At 44.9% G+C, this 16800-nt stretch overlaps 1 protein-coding gene across 4 annotated transcripts in view; it reads right to left on the bottom strand.

The window, feature by feature from the left end:
• DENND1A (DENN domain containing 1A) overlaps positions 1-16800 on the bottom strand; it is a 266540-nt gene that overhangs the window by 74518 nt on the left and 175222 nt on the right. For all 4 annotated transcript variants that reach the window (XM_083721669.1, XM_083721671.1, XM_083721670.1 and 1 more), the window contains exons 11-12: positions 16220-16265; positions 5727-5828 (exon numbers count right to left, since the gene is read on the bottom strand). In XM_083721669.1, the coding sequence (XP_083577795.1) occupies positions 5727-5828; positions 16220-16265 (148 nt within the window). The remainder of the gene's footprint in view (positions 1-5726; positions 5829-16219; positions 16266-16800) is intronic.

The raw sequence follows: 16800 nt of genomic DNA, 5'->3' as shown, positions 1-16800 counted from the left end.
GATCAAGGATCTTCAAAGCAGGGGGTGGGAGGAGAAAGGCCCACTGATGTCATGTTGGCTGAGGCAAGGAGGATTCTGAACAGAAGCCTGCAACTGTGTTGTGGTTTGAACTGCCTACAACTTCCTGTTCTGACCAGCAGCTCCAGTTGCAGAGAGAGTGGGCAAGCCAGTGCCTGGCCAGCACAGTTGAACCTGGCAAGGATTACTGAAGCATTTAGCAAATGTCCAGACAGACTGTCTATGCACCTTGCAGAGAGATGATTCCTGGGAGCAGGGGAAGACTACCAGCAAGTTCCACAGGGGACTCATTTCTTTCTGATGATACTCACAAGTATACACCTCTTAGCATCTAAGACAGATACTCCAGAAACAGGTATCTGAAGCTCTTTTGCTTCAGAGCTCTAGTCTTCTGCATGTTTTAAGACAGTAGCTAAACAGAGAGGACTTTAATACGCAGATCTAAATCAGGGATTCCTGTCTTAGTGGAAAGCAACTGCAAAAAATGTCACATTTGATGCAACTTTTGGTTGTGTGAGGACCACCACACTGGACATTTTTGGGAGGTACCAAGATTACTCCAGAAGCATAAAGCAAAGCAGAGTGGCCACTTCTTTCTCACTGATTTGTTTAGCAAAAGGGCAGCTCTGCATTACCTTTTGTACAACTATGGAGGAAGAAAGCAGTAAATAAGGCATTTACTAACAAAAAAAGTGTGTTTCCCTTATTCCTTGCTACACCCCCCCCCCAAGAGTTGCATTTTCCTTTTTGTAAACTAAAAAAAAGCAAAAAGCACTAAAGTGTGCATTCCATGAGATGTTAAAGAGATAGAAGGAACAGTTTTGGGTAAAGCACAAGCCTGACACTGTCCACTCAGAGGCCTTAAAAGCCAATGTCTTCCACTCTGTCACGTGAAACATAACCTCCCAAATCAGCACAGGTCTCAACAACCTAAACACACTTTGCTAGTCCTTGCCCATGCCAGCAAATGGCATGTTGGGGAGGTAGCTCAGGTCAAAGTTCATTTCCAGCCCTAAGCCCCAGAAGCTCCAGGTCTGGTGCTTCGGAATGTGGGAACCAACTTTCTCTGCAGGGACTCAGCTCTTGGCAGATGACAGATGTGTGGTGACCATCAGCTGCCCTTGCTCTGCATTGAGTAAAAGGGCACACTGCAAAGGCCCAGGGGCCCTCTCTCCTTCACCTTTACCTTACACGTTCCAGAGCTGAAATCAGCTGATTTATTTATTTCATATACAAATTCACAGACTGCCTTTTATTAGGGCCCGGTCCTCCTAAGGTGGCTGACAGAATAAAAATAAAACAAACTGGATTACGAATGAGAAAACAAGCTTCTGGGGGGGTTCAGCTCCTGGCAGAAATCAAGACACCTCTGCTTGGAGTCCCAAGTCAAAGAAGAGGGCAGCTGCCAAAAGTGTCCCCCCCCCGGCCCCCAGCCCCCCTTTCTGGGGAAATGTTGCCCACAAGCTGAGACAGGCACCCAATGCTCAGCTGCTCTGCTTAAGCAAAAGGAAGCATATTTTCCAACTCGGACGGTAGCCGCTACACACAGAGGCTGCTTCTTACCCAGGCAGGCACAGAAACAGGGAGCCAATCCTGGAAGTGTTTTTAGAGAAGATTTTTATACTCTTGGCAGCTCAGGATTAAAGGTCAGGCTTAAGCTATCACCATGTTTCAAAATGCAATCTGTGCAGTGCAGCATAATGAAATGGTTCAGTAGAGGTGCGAGTGGAAATTCTTTTAATTAGATCCAAGGCTTTTAGTTGTCAACATGAATAAAGCAAGAAAAACACATTCCTTTGCAAATCACAATATCAGAAAGGGGAAAAAATAAATAAATGCAAGTTACTTTTTTAAAAAAAAATCAAGAAAACAGAAGCTTTGCACTCATGTGACCCACTCAGCAAGTTTAAATGCCCACAACGTGAAAAAGCAAATATTCATGTGTGTTTGTTTGTGTGTGTGTGTGTGTGTGTGAGAGAGAGAGAGAGAGAGAGAGAGAGATTTCCTCCTCCTAAGGCCATACCAATAAATAAGAAGACGGGATACTTCACTGACAGAATAAAATAATCACAAGCCAATTAGCCTGTTCACAAGAGCTGATCTCTGAGTAACATTTTGAGGTGCTGAAACATTGTTGATTAAAGGGTCTGGTGCTTTGTGTGGTGTGTTTCCTCCAAGAAATTCCCAACTTTGTTCATCTCTCATCTGAAACTCGCTTTCCAAAAAAGAGAGCACATCTCTTATGTTCCCAAAATAGCATGCCACTTCTAGATGAAACCTGTGAGGTATGGGTGTCCAAGTAAGGAACCTGAATTCCTCTTAGTCACTGATGCAAAGTTTTATAAGGGCATGAAAAAAGTCACCCAGTGGTACAATTTTCACCACCAAAGCCCCTGCCCTAAGCAGATTGCTGGCCGCCAACTGGGGGCTGGGCCTTTCCAATGAAGGCACCCTAATAATAGGATTCTTCCCATGCAGACACTCACCTGCTGCCTACTTTATTTGCTGTTAGATGCTATGTGAACCCTGTTCTGTTCTGCTGAATTCTTAAAAGGAAACATTTTAATATTACCTTTGCTGTTCATTGCTGAATTTCTGATGATAGCCTTGTTTTTTTAAAAGCTGCTTTTTAATTGATGCATGTGGTTTAACTGTTTTGACTTCAGTTAACTGTTTTTGAAATCAATTACGGAAAGGTGGGACGTAAATATTTAAAATCAATTAAGTTGGTAGCTTAAAGAAAGATTAATGGCACCCAAGGGTGCTCTTCACACAACGAATCGAAAGTATAAATAGGGACAAATGGCTGCATTCTGCACCTCTCCGCATAGCGACAGGTAGCCTGGCCTGTTCTTAACCAAAAGTAGTAATTAAAAAAATTAAAAATTACAAAAATCTTTTGAACCTGGGGCAGAGGGACGACCGGCCTGGTCTTGTAGGATGCCTTCTCGGGAGGCAGGTATACTCCTGCCTATAGGTGAATACAAGATTCAGAGGTGCAAAGCACACAGGCTTTGCACCCAAAGATTCCAGAAGAAGGTATGAGGAAGGGGGTGTGTGATGCAGACTCCAACCCCAGGCAGCAGATAATCCTCAGGGCCCAGGCAGCAGCTCAGGCCAGGTGAGGCAAGGCAGGAACTGGGACAGCTCCCAGTGCAAACCCCAGGAATAACGGAAGTTCCTTTGACAAAGCTCAGGCCTCAACGGAGCATGTGAAATGGAGCCATTTTTCTGAATAACCAAAGGCTCACACTCACACATGCAAGTTCAGCAAGAATTTAAGCACTGCTGGGTGACTGCCAACTGCATCCCTGGTCAGGTGCTGGGCAACTGGAGAGGTCATGAAACTGGGTTTTCATTCCTCACTGGAAGAGTTTTTTCCCTTTGAGACTGGGGTTGCTGTCATGACACAGGGTGCCTGGTGTTTGGTACACGATGTGCAGCTGTATTGCAAGATGCCAGCAGCTCCCTTTCAACCCAGCCCAAGCAAACATCAGTTCATCAATGGTGATCTCAGGAGTTTCACAAAACGCTCAGCGTTTCCGAAAGCTGATGGCATTTTTAGTCCTGGGAAATATTTGCATTTATGTTGCACATGGGTGATTCCATATACATGGCCTTCAACACATCTCAATGGCTTTCCTGAGGCACGAGCCCAGGGGATGCAAGTTGATACAGACCCCGTTGCTCCCCCCAGGGGAAAAAGAAGTGTGTGAAAGTTCGGATTTATACATACCCCAGCAGCCAGGAACCATGTGATCCAGGCTGAGTTCCAAACACATGAAGCATGAAAACACTTGACAGAAATCCAATTACAAGCAGAAGCAAGATACCTGCTCTCTAGTGGTCAAAGCCAGAATGGAGAACAGTCTCAAGGCGGAGGAGAAAGCTTCCCTATCTGGGTACCTAACGTAACAACAGTGGGCATGTCAGAAGACACTAATTACTCAGAGCAAGAGGATGCTAGTTAAAGCTTTGTTACAGATGCTATTAAAACCCAACTGAATTTGGGGTGGGGTGGGGGAAACCCCAGGCTGTGTACACATATGTTTCCAGCTGGTTAAATGGAAATTGCTGCCAGCACTTCCTCTGCGATGCCCCAAACATCCTTCCAAAACAAGCACCACAAGAATAACAAAAGATGACAATAATGATGGTGATGATGATGCCGATAATAAAAAAGCATAGCCTTCAAGCAGACCCACAGAAACCCAAATCAGTAAGCTTTAACTACTGAAATGCAGCTCTCTTGTGTTATAAAAGGAAATAAATGAACGGAAGGAACTCTCTTAAAATTTATGACATTCCAAAGCTCTCAATTTGGGGTTTATTTGGCAAAGTCTCTTATGATGTTCTGCTGCCTTCTCGAAACGGCTCCTTTCATGAGGTCCCATAAAATCAAATATTTCACTTGACTGTTGACAAATCATATCCCTGGGTGCAAGGGCCTGGATCCAGCCCCTACTCCAAGAAGGGGGACATCAGCTGGCACTTTCACTGCACAGAAGGAAACCAGGGAGGAGCTCATTGTGCTTAGAAGAAAACAGGGAGTCGTGACCTCTTGACCACCAGTTGCATCTTCCTCCCAAGGCCCTGCGACACACTCATTGTGGCGCAAGAGCAAGAGCCCTGAGCTGGAGGTGAGGGAGATGCAGGTTCAAGTGTCCGCTCAGTCAAGAAGGTCACTGGGTGGCCTTGAGGCATGTCGCCATCTCCCATCCTAACTTATTCCACAGAGTGGTTGTGAGGATAAAAATGAAAATTAAGTATTGCAAGAGGGTAAAGTAAGGTAAGCAGCAATTAGAACCAGTGAAACACAGCAGTTAAAGACTTATGGAAGAAGACCCCAGTTCAAAGCTCAGTCCAGCTGGAAATGAAGCAGCTTTAGGAAAGACTCAGGTACTCGCCTAATGGGAAATCCAGAATAATTGCCTACTTCACAAGGATTGTGCTCATATTAGGAAAAGGTGATGTGTTTATCGTCAGCAGTGTCAAAGCTCACAGCCAGGTTTCCACTCTGGAAGAGGGCTTAGAACTGGATGGCTCCCTATCTCTATAGGATGGGTAGGCAACCTGTGACATCCCTCTCCCCAATTGCTGAACTACAATTCCCATCATCCCTGACCACCGGACATGACGCTTTGGGCTAACAGTAGTGGGAGTCCCAAAACATCTGGAGGTTTCCCAGTGCTGGTCTGCTGTGGAAGCCTGTGGTGGAATCAGTGGGGTGGTTATTATTGCGGCTTCAAGATGATCTGGATATCTTTCATCATGGAATGGGGAGAAGCAGTGGCATCAGCCATGTTACTGGTTGGGGAAATTGGCAGCCAGCCCCACGAGGGGCAGAGCAACAGCCAAAGCAATGGAACACACAAATAAGGAAGGTGCCGCAGACTGGCTGAACACTGAGTAGTGGTGGCTGGATAATGAGGAGTGGGCACTTGGAGAAGGGGGATGGGGGTGGAGACTGACTTGAAAGAAGAGATCAGTGATTTGGGGGAGCCTGTAACAATCAGGAGCCGAGAGCCAGAGGCAGGAGAAGCTGCAGGATTGGAGGGTGAAGAACAGAGTGCAGGAGGAGGGAGGGAGAGGTCCAGCTGGTGGAGAGTCAAGGGCTGCCCCCCCTTCTCCCCCACCTCCCCTGCTCCACTGAGGACAGAAGCAGACTACACAAAGGCATTGTCCTCACCCATGACCACTGCACTCACCACATCATTTGGCAGGCTCTGAAGATCATCAAAAGGAGTTTCGAGTGTGTTAGTGTCAACGTTGAGGACGACCACATCTTCCAGGGCCATGTTTCGGACTTTCTGAAAATGAAGAAGTTAAGATAAAAGGACAATGTCATTACTTAAGCCTAACACCTATTGACCCCTACATAACATCTGCTTAGTTCTTCGCAGATCCCTGTTCTCTCCCTGCTATATCAAACTTTCACACCATGTTTTCTGAAGCTCAAACACACATGTTGTCAGCCACCCTAAATCAACGGCATCTTGGCTTAATGTTCATCTGGTTATCTCTTAGAACGAGGAACCAGCCCAGCCTCCTCCTCTCTTCTCTCTTCCAATGGTCTTAAGATGCAGAGGTGGCAACCCAAGGCAACGGGTCACCTCTCCCTCTTTTATCTGAGATATGACCAGTCTGCAGAAGAGCTCAGGCACACAAGCTGTGGTGGAAGCCTTGAGGCAGGTTGCAGGCTATCCCAAGAGCCACGTTGCCTCTCCTTGCTGCATTACAAGTTGAAGGTTACTCAAGAGTTTTCTCTAATTCACAACAGAATTAAGATATTCAGAAGTCAAATGCTCTTCAGCCCTTCCTAAGACCAGTGCTGTGTTTGTACAAAAATGAACATGGGTACACTGTTGAAAACAATGGGCACCTTTGTGAAAGTTTCTCTTTAGAAAATCAGACAGACAGACAGCTGTCGGTCTGGTTTTCCTCAGTTTGGCAAACACAATCTTTTTAATATGACCCACAGTGCCCAATATTTAGAAGTTGGGAATTTTCAGCCAATAATTTGCAGCAGAGTCACAGGTGGGGGTGGTTTGAGATTCAAAGAGGATTGTTGCCTTATGAACAATCCTCCACCACTTCCTCCCCCAGCTTCAAAGAACCAAAAGGTCATCTGCTTAACACATATCAGATAGACTCAAATCCAGCTCAGGAGACTGGCTTCTTTGGGGAGCCAGGAAGCAGCACAGCAACTGACTGGCACCTTCCTGGCTTGGGAAATTAAGCAACAACTACAAAAATAATCGGTTACAGCCAAATGATTCTTCATAGGCCTAACAAAAAAAAAAAAGTCTTCAGGTAAAGACTTAACTAAAGCCAGAAGTTTGGTCAAAGGGGTTGGGCAAGAGGCCTCCTCCTCCACTTTGACAGCAGAAACAGATTTGGATCTCACTAAAGGCAGTAAGGGGGCAGCCACTGAATTTCAGCTGCAGCATAAAGTAATGCCAGGACTCCACAGTGGCTGAAACAGCCTTCCATTTGCACACAGCATGACATTCAGATTTAGGACCAGCCTAAGGGCATTTTAGTGCCTGAAGGGAAAAACCCAAAATGGCATGTGCACATACATGAATGAACTGCCCTGCGGGTACAGGGTGGTATACAAATCTAATTACTACTACCACTAATGATAATAATAATAAATGCACACGTGTGCATGCACTTACTATGGAGCATTTACTGTGAAGCTCTTCGGTGCAAGCCTCATTAAAATGAATGGGCAGGACTGCTGTTGTTATAGTTTAGTCAGTCAGTTCCCCAAAGTCTGCCAGAATAAAAGTGGAAGGACAAGGAGAAGGAAATCTGCCTAGCCACATTAGGAAGGGGTTTCCAAATTCTGGGAGCAGCCCCCTGTGTCCCCACCAAGTGTGCCTATGAGGAGGGTGGGACTGAGAGAAGGGCCTCCCAAGAGGTTTTCAGTGCCCATGAAGGTTCATATGGGAGAATACGTTCCTTCAGATAGTCTGGGCCTAAGCCATAGAGGACTTTGTAGGTTATAACCAGCACTTCAGCTTGTGCCTGCAAACAAACCAGTAATAACTGGAGATGTTGTAACATGGGAATTGTGTGCTAGCACAGGACTAGCACAGTCAAACGTCCTGGTGGATCATGGGTCAGACCCATCTGCCTTCTGCACTGTCGCTTTTCACGCAACACAAAATCCCACTCCCACCCACTGGTTGCCCACGCTCAGATCCCTTTTCTGCTCTTCCCCTGTCACCTATAAAAATGTGGTTTACTACTGAGTTTACAAACTTAAAGCAGTATCTCCTGAAGGGGAAGAAATAGGGAAAAACAAAGGCAGATATAAAAATTAGAAATGGCACCTGGACTTGTGAAAACCTCTTAACTTCCCAAACAAACTGCAGCAGAGGGTCTGAAATGCTGTGCCTGTACACCATCAGCAGGTGCTGTGTGTTGCTGTGTTCATGAGCCGCAGCTCCACACAGCCCTTGATTTCGCAGGCAAGTTTTTGTGAGATTTCACAAATGTAATGGTTTTGCAAAAACTCAAAGGAATTGCTTCATGCTGCGGAGTGCTAGGAATTAACAGATCACATCGTGGAGCACTGAGAATGGCATTGTTCTTGTTTCCTTTCTACAGCTAAGAATTCCATGCAACATCACAAGCAAACGTGACTGTCAAGGTATAGGATTTACGCTATCCTAGTTTGTATGATGCTAACAGCCCCAAAATGGGCTCCACTTATATCTGCCTCAGTGCTTGGTCATCTTCAGGTTTGCTATTCGAAAATCTCAGGGCTTCCATTCCTATTTAGCATCAATTATTGTTAAAACAAATAAAGAAGAATAACAACAGATATGGTTCTTTCTAACAGCAACTGGTAACTCCTGGCAATGAAACTGGTGGCTATATTGACCTATACTGCCACTGTGGTAAGATGGACATTCTTCTACAGTTAACTGGAGAATTAAGTATGGCTATGATGATGATGATGATGATGATGATGATGATGAATGTAGCAGTCTGAACTGCAGCCAAGACCCAATGAATGGCTCTATTTCAGCTGGACTGTGCCTTCTGTTGTTGACAAACACAGTGGTTTTTCTAATTCAGAAACACACCAGAGTTAGGAACGCACTGCCAGTACTGCCTCCACTAGGGAGAGGGAGCCCTCCAGGTGTGGTGCAAGGCAACTCCCATCAGCCTAACCACTGGTCGTGCCTGCCAGGGCTGATGCAAGTTGCAGTCCAGTATCACCTGGAGGGGCTGAGAGTTGCCTATCCCTGGTCCATAAAGATTACCAATGGATTCCCGAGTTTAGGCAGCAGCCCTTCCCAGCCAGACTTGATAACACCAGGAATCAAACCTGATTTATTTATTTTTGCTGAATTACAGTTGTTTGAGAATCAAAGCAGCAAAAAGTAATAATTAACAAAGACTGCCTTTAATTCTCAGCTCCACTGATGAAAACTTGTCCTCATCAACAAAAACTACCATCTACAGAGTGCTCAACACGAGTCTGAGCTGATAAATCTATCAATGAAAGCTCAGAGTCTCCTTTGACGAGAGAAAACAAAGAGAACATTATTAATAAATGGAAGAGATGAGCCTAGTTTAGGATTACCCAGGGACAGTCCCTGGATTTGAGAATAAGTCCCTGGAGAAATTCCATCCCCAGAATGTCCCCGGATTTCATCTAAGGTCTACGGGAAATGCAGCAGTGGCAGTCTCTCAGCAGCCCAGAGCAGTTAGCTCTGGCTGGTTTCAGGAGCTGATCGAAGGTCCTCAAATGATGGTGGTGTAGGGGCTCTAAGACGCAGCTTCCGGGCTACCTCCACCTTCCCTGACCCCAGCAACTAAGCTGTGAAGGGAGGCTGCACGCTACCTATCAGAGCTTGCATGCAAGCAGGAGGGGGCAGGGATCTCTCAGTTAGGCAACAGGTAGCCTCCCTTCCCAGGTGAGGGATCCCTGCCCCCTCCTGCTTGCACACAAGTAGGAATAGGATTGGGGCTGCTCCAATGGGAAGGGAGGCATTGCGCTGCCCAAGCCTCACCACTGCCACTCTCAGCCCTCCTTCTCCGCCTTCCATGCCTGACGCACCGCGCACCGCTTCCCCACCACCACCACCGAAGAACCAACAACTCAGGGGCTGCCCAGGCTCATGGAGAAAGGAGGTAGAAGCCTTGGAGGAAGGGGAAACGTGGCGGTTGAGGTCAAGGTGGCAGCCGCCCAACTGCCACCGCCATTGCTGCAGCATCAACGTCCTGAACGTGTAGTATTTAATTAATTGATTGATTGATTAAATCAATTAAAGTGTCCCTGGATTCATTGGGGAAAAAAATCTGGTAACCATGGCTTAGTTGTGCCAGGTTCACCAGCAAGTGAGTGCATCACCAGGAAGAAGAGTGCACTAGCCTCCGTGTGAAGTGCACGGTTTTGGGCTTATTGAAGGTGTGCCTCTGGTGCCCGTAAATCATTGCAGCACGGCAGACAGCAATCAATCTGGAGCTGGTGGGGTGAACAGCGGATATCACATTTTATTATTCCATGGGCTGACAGAACACTAAAGAGGCCTTAATGAAAAATGGCCCTCAGATTTGCAATCTGAAATAGCCACTCCACAGACAGATATGGTTAAGCTCCAAGTGCTCTTTGACCTCTGAACCCTTTGATCCATGCCCAGCAGGTGGCCTCTGACCCCCTCCTGTGCCTCTTCCCCCTCTTCCGCCAGTCAGCTAACCTTGATGTACAGACACCTCCCTGATCCTACACAGGTGATGCCCGAAATACTTATCGCTGACAGCTGCTGCTCACTAACAGAGCAACAAACCTCTCTCAGGCCCCAGACAAAAGTGGAAAAGGTATTGGTCGGGTGTGTGCATGCTGCTGTTCAGGGCTGCTTCCACTGCTGAACCATCAGGCAATGTCAAGACACAGAAATTCTCCTAAAAGGGAGTTTCGGCTCCCATCCACTGTGTTTGTTTTTTTTAGACCACAATAAATTCAGCTGGGCTGCCACTAGCACATTTGTGATGAGGATATCTGAAGCTGTATAGCACACAGGTCAGGTTATATGCAGCTGTCTTAAACAGGGCCAGAACCTTGGTCCACAAAGTCCCGCGCCCTTTACTCTTTTGGCAGAAGGTCTCCAAGAAAAGATGTTCTCAGTTAAAGCCTCTTAGAGAGCAGATGCTGGGGCCTTCTGTGCACAAAGAATGTTATGGCCACTTTCTGCAGATGATGACACTCTCTGAAGTCCATTTCTAGTCTAAATGCTACTGTCAAGATGCTGCTTTGTAACCCAAAATAGCTGGAGTCCATTCCTTTCTTTCAAGTCCAGTCAACAGCATCCTCTGGAAGGAGAACATTTCTGTGGCTTGCCCTTCAATAGCTTCCTTGCCAAAAAGTCTGAGCCTAAATGTTTTCTCAAGTCTGGGCTGGTGGTAGATACAAACACTCACACATGACAAATGACATGTCATATGACACGCATGCAGAACCATGTGTGCTTAATTCTGTCCATTTTAAAAAGCATATGCTGTTAGGTCGGCCTCTCCATCTAGCCCAGGGAAAATCTGAAAGGCACCTGAAAAAAAGTTCTGTATCTCAAACTCAACAGGTGTGGTCTTGAGAGACCATGTGGATGCTGGTCCAAGCTCCTTCAAGGAATGGCAAGATAAATATTTGATTGAAAATGGCTGCTGAACATAAAGAACATTAAAAAGATTCAGTTTTGGCCAGCAAAACTTACAGACAGGTAATTCTGTGTGATATGATCCGATTCTGTTATCTACCAGCTATTTATCAGTGCTAAACACTTATTATTTCCTAATATGAATTCAATTAGTGCAGTAAAGGGGTGTTCCATTATTCATGCAACAGAATTCAACCTTGCTTATAAGCAGCGGCTTATAAGCTTCCCTTCTCCTTTGAAGTTGCTTTACGGATGGCTAAATGGGAGTCATATAGAATGACTGACTAGGTGATGATAGAAACCTTGGAAAATACGGAGTTGTGCAAAGCTCCACATATTCCACTCTGGGGGAAGTGGGTTTGTAAATCAAAAACAGGCTCTTGGACTAAAAACAGAGATTACTTTATCTCACCAGAGAGCCTTCCAGTCACAGCAAATTAGATGTAACAACCTATGGATGTGTTTTGATATTTTAACCCTCAAATATACTCTTGTCTACTTGCATTAGCAGGTTAACTGCTGCTTCTATAGTGGTCCCAAACGATTCTGAACACTAAACTGAAGTCTACCTATATTTCCAACACAGATGATATATAGATAGTGGCAGACAGCAAAGGGTCTAGATAAAAGTGAGCCAAGGAACTCTCTCCATGTTCCTTTTAGGAGGAAATGGGGGAGGACTGGAGTAAGAGTTCTCAGATTCTGAGCAGTATTACCAATAAACACAGAAAGCAGAATACAGTAAGCAAAACAACTCAACTACGAGTTACATAGAACACCAAACTTTTAAGTTCAGGAAAAACAGAACTGGGGATATGAGAATAGTTTATAAAATTGTCAACCATGCAGAGTGAAGAGAGAGGAACTGTTCCACTCTGTGAAAGTAAAAGGACTTTTTTGAAACAAGTTGTGGAAATGGAGAAGATTGAGGTGCTTCACGCAAACCACTGACCTAAATGGCCACGGGATTTGCCATGTATGCCAAGTCAAACTATTTGTTCATCTGGCCAACTACTGTCAGGTCTGACTGGCAGAAGCTCTCCAGGATCTTAGGTAGTGAGGTGTCTTATCTGCCACTTGCCACCTGATCCTTTTGATTTGGAGATGCTGGGGATCCAAGCTGGGATCGTCTCCCCACAGAGCATGTGCTCTTCTCTGAACTATGGCCTGTTCCTAAGCAATGCCACAACATTATTAGATGAACACAAAGAGAATACATTCCCACCATGGCAACTAGGCATGCAGCCTCCTTGTTTAGAACTGCCCCCCCTCTTCCCCCCTCTCTAATCACCAGAGGGTGGGGTGGGGTGGGTCTCTTCATATTGTCTTGCTGGGGAGCGTCTAAGGGGAAATCTGATTGGCTGCTGTTGGTAGCCAATCAGAGAGAACAAGATGGATCTTGGTCACCCCATGGGGCATTTTTATTTATTTATTTAGCTTTAGGGCTCATGTGAAACACCACCATGCTCATGTTCTTTTCATGAAAGAAGAGCCCTGAAACACGTTGGACACCACTTGATGAACTTTTGTAAAGCAAAACAAAGGGAAGCTTGGAAACTATGGACCCGTTAATGCTAAGCCAAACCCTGGTTTAGTGTGAATGTATGGGCTCATGGTCCTCTCCCGGTCCTCCTGCCGCTGTGCCATAGTGACTTAAGCCATGGTTTAGCTTAGTGTGTTGTTCAAACCACAGTTTGAACAGTAAGCCATAGGTCTAGACTTGGCTGCAGTTCACTGTTTGCCTGGAGAAAGACAAATCACAAACCTCAGTTCAGATGCCCTCAGTGGCACAACAGCAGGACCTGAGAAATAGCAAAGAAGCAACAATTTCCTCTCTGGGAGACCATGCATTTGCTTTAAACCATGGCTTGGTTTACTGTGTAAAATTCGTCTATGAATGCCTCTTCGAACTCAGCAAAGAGAGGGCAAGAGAACCACTAGGGATAGCCTGCATCTAAAGCAGCAAACTTTGGAGAAGGTTAAGCAGACACGTTGCTTTGAAGTCCACCACTAGGACAGCGAGAGATTTTTACCTCACTGTAAGCTAACTTAAGGGCAGGATGCCTAGTGATCAGCACACACACCGAACATGGGAGACTGAAGCTGCTGCTCTCTAGATTTACCACAGCAACACATTCATTTAGCACAGTGTGCTCAAGTCCTACACACAGCTAAGTACTCTGATCTAGGTAGGTGAGGGGACTACATGCTATTTACAAGTATCTGTAAAGACTCACAAATGTGGCTTGGGAAAGGTGATTTCCATCACTGAAAATGGGGAAGGAAAGAATCGCAAATAAATACTGTGAATTGCAAGAACAGTTGGGGAGGGGGAGGGTTGCATGACATTCCTTACTTTTAAGTCATCCCCGTGGGACAGAGAAAGAGCATTCAAGCAACACTCTACACCATTAAAGTCAGGGCCAGAAAATGATTCCATTGGTGCCCTGTTTCCCAACTCATTGCTTTCTCATTATGTTTTCTGAATCCCAAGCAATCCTAAAATTGTTTGTGGATTCAAGGGTAGTTTTAAAGCAGGAATTAAAAACTATTATTTCAGCAGGCATTCCTTAGTTGATATTGTTCTGAATTTTCTCTTCTTTACTTTTCTGTTTTTACTACTGTTAGTTTGTGTTTTGAAGGTAATTCATCTTTTTATGTTAAGATACTGTAAGCTGTCTTGAGCTGACATTTTGCCGAGTAAGGAAGGATGCAAAATTTAATATAAACAAACAAACAAACAAACAAACAAACAAACAAACATAAAGGAGGTAGGCCTCAGGTCTAGCCTATGCAAAGAACAGAAGAAGGGGGAGATGAGATGAGAGTTGTATGCTACTTTGGCAGCACAAGTTCCTTGCTGCAGTTCTGAATTTAGGTTTTGCAATTCCCTATCTGTATAGCCCAGACAACACCAAAATAGTATTACTGCAATGTCTGAAAGATGATTTATTCCAAATAACCGTGCTGATATTTCTTCCTGTCAATCAATTGCACTGTATCCAAATATTATGGTTATTCCTGTTCAGCTCCATCAGTATTTTGAGCACCTGGAACGGAGAGATCTAAGGGCCGCCATTACACAAGCTCAGTGAAATGAACTGCCCCAGATGGATCACAATCCATGTATTAACGTTGCTCATAATATTAGGGAGTCTTTGTACTAGTGCTAGAGTATCTGTCACATTTCTTAGTATACCTTTTAGGTGTACATGGAGCTAAAAGGTAAACATATTTTACCATTATTGTCAGAATTCAGAACAAAATGTAGTCACAGTGCACTTACTGTCCACTAAGAGCAGGTATGTCATGTAAAGGAACAGCAAAATTAATTGGTATTATTATTATTATTATTATTATTATTATTATTATTAACTTATACCCCGCCCATCTGGCTGGGTTTCCCTAGCCACTCTGGGGGGCTTCCAACAGGAGATTAAAAATACATTAAAAGACCAGTCATTAAGAAACTTCCCTAAACAGGTCTACCTTCAGAGGGCGTTCCATCATTTTTTATTGTAATAACTTGGAAAAACATTTTAAATTTAATGGCTCTAAGTAAGGATGTTCTTGTGAATTTTCTTCCCACTGTGGAAAGTGTAAACCAGATCAATACATTAAGTTTATTTGTTTATTTCCATAACTATGAATCTTTCACTGACTGTTTTCGGTTTTCTGACTAATGTTCAGTAAGAAACTAAATGTCTCATAGACTTTTTTGCTGAAATTCTATGGTAGTTGGTAAATAAAAATAGGAAAACAATCTGTTTGTAGGTGGAGGGGCAACATTTCTTAAAGTTATCGTTTATATAGTGCCACACATGTGTATGGCATTTTTCAAATTATAAAATGGCAGATTTCCACCCTGAGGGGCTTTTGGCATAGAATGAGATGGGGAACAGGACCTTGCCAGTGGCCCAGATCCTTGTCTCCCCCACAAACATGGTCCAACTGAAAGGTGGGTGGAACCACCCATCTGTCAATCACCTGACATCATAAGGAGTTCCAAAGTGGTCACTGTAACCATGACTTATAGAGCAACCCCTGAACACCTGCTTTCCGCGCCAACCAGCTGATTGGCACTTGAAGTGTGCCATCACAGAGACTCATTTAAAGCGCCTATCAGCTGATAGTTGGTTTCATGCAGCCTCTTTACAGGTTATGCGGATGGAAAAATAGCCTTAAAAGCAAACCATTTTCCCTTCTGTGGTGAAAGCATTTGTATTCAAACAGCTTTAAATACAAACTGCTTTTTCTGTGTAAAAATGGAGCATTTCTTCCTTTTCACAGGCAGCAGCTTGTATTCAAAGTGCTGGAGGAGGCACAAACAGCTTCCCCCAGGCCCCCTGGCTGCACCAGGCAAATTCGGAATTTGATTGTTGGGATTTCAGCTGCACAGAGCTCTTTTCAAGCCCCAACAGTCAGCTGATCCTCGAAGCTTGCAGAAAGACCTGTGCTGCATTTTGTCTCAAACCCTGGAAATCAGCTAATACTGTGGTACCTCGGTTTACCGGAAGTCTGTTCTTAAACTAAAACTGTTCTTAAACTGAGGCGTGCTTTCCCTAATGAGGCCTCCACCGCCAGTGCCTGTTCCATCGTTCGACTTCTGTTCTTAGATCAAGGTAAAGTTCGCAAACCAGGACACTACGTCTGGTTTTGCAGAGTACTTAAACTGAATAGTTAGTAAACAGGGCTGTTCTTAGGTACCACTGTAGTTGGGGTTTCAAGGTGCCTTGCAAATGGCTTTGCTGATAACATCTAGCAATTGATTGGCAGTCCTGCCAAACTCTATATGGCCCAGCTGCAACTTCACCTGCGCCCCCACCTGATGGGGCAAGTGACTGTAGCTTGACAATTATGGTAGGGCAGGCCTAATTAGTGCCATGGGATGGAGTTTCCCCACCCCTGACTAACGAGCAGGATAAAAGTGCTTTAAATAAAACAATGAAGAAAATAAAACCATGCAAGTCAAGATAGAAGTCACAAGAACCCATTACAGGAAATCAAGGACGAACCGATGAACTTACTTCCACCAGGCTTAGGTGTATTCCTATGAGGTAGGGCATTGGAGCTCTGAAACAAAATAGAAACAACTGGTTTAGTCTGAGAGAGAAAAGTTAGGAAGCCAACTGGGATTATTGTCACATGGAATCTAACTGGAAATGGTGATGTTCATGCACACAAGTTTGTCACACTGTCCACATGATGTCATTATCAAAATACAAGACTGTACTCTCTCTCTCCCCACCCCTCTCTCCCGTCTTCTCCCCCCCCCCCACATTCACATTTCAATTGTAGAAAATTCAGTAAGTAAAAATAACCCCGAAATACATCCAGTCAATCCAGTCACTGCTGGTGTGGAAGAACATCAATGCATTGGGGATGGGGGAGGTTCGGTATGTCATGTGTATGCTGACATTTCAGTTGGCGGCCTCTGTCGCTACACCCCTACGTTCCTCACCTGAGCACAACCCTCTTTTGCCTGGCATGTGTAAACTCTTAGGTGCCAGCTGCACATATGGAAACATCAGATGTGAATTACCTCTTTGCAATATATCGCCTCTATCTGGAAGCACCCTAGATAATGGAAGCAGCTCTGTGCAGAAAA

Source organism: Podarcis gaigeae (assembly GCF_964106915.1).
Source record: "Podarcis gaigeae genome assembly, chromosome: Z".
NCBI classification, from domain to species: domain Eukaryota; kingdom Metazoa; phylum Chordata; class Lepidosauria; order Squamata; family Lacertidae; genus Podarcis; species Podarcis gaigeae.
This window is presented reverse-complemented; position numbering and strand designations above follow the sequence as displayed.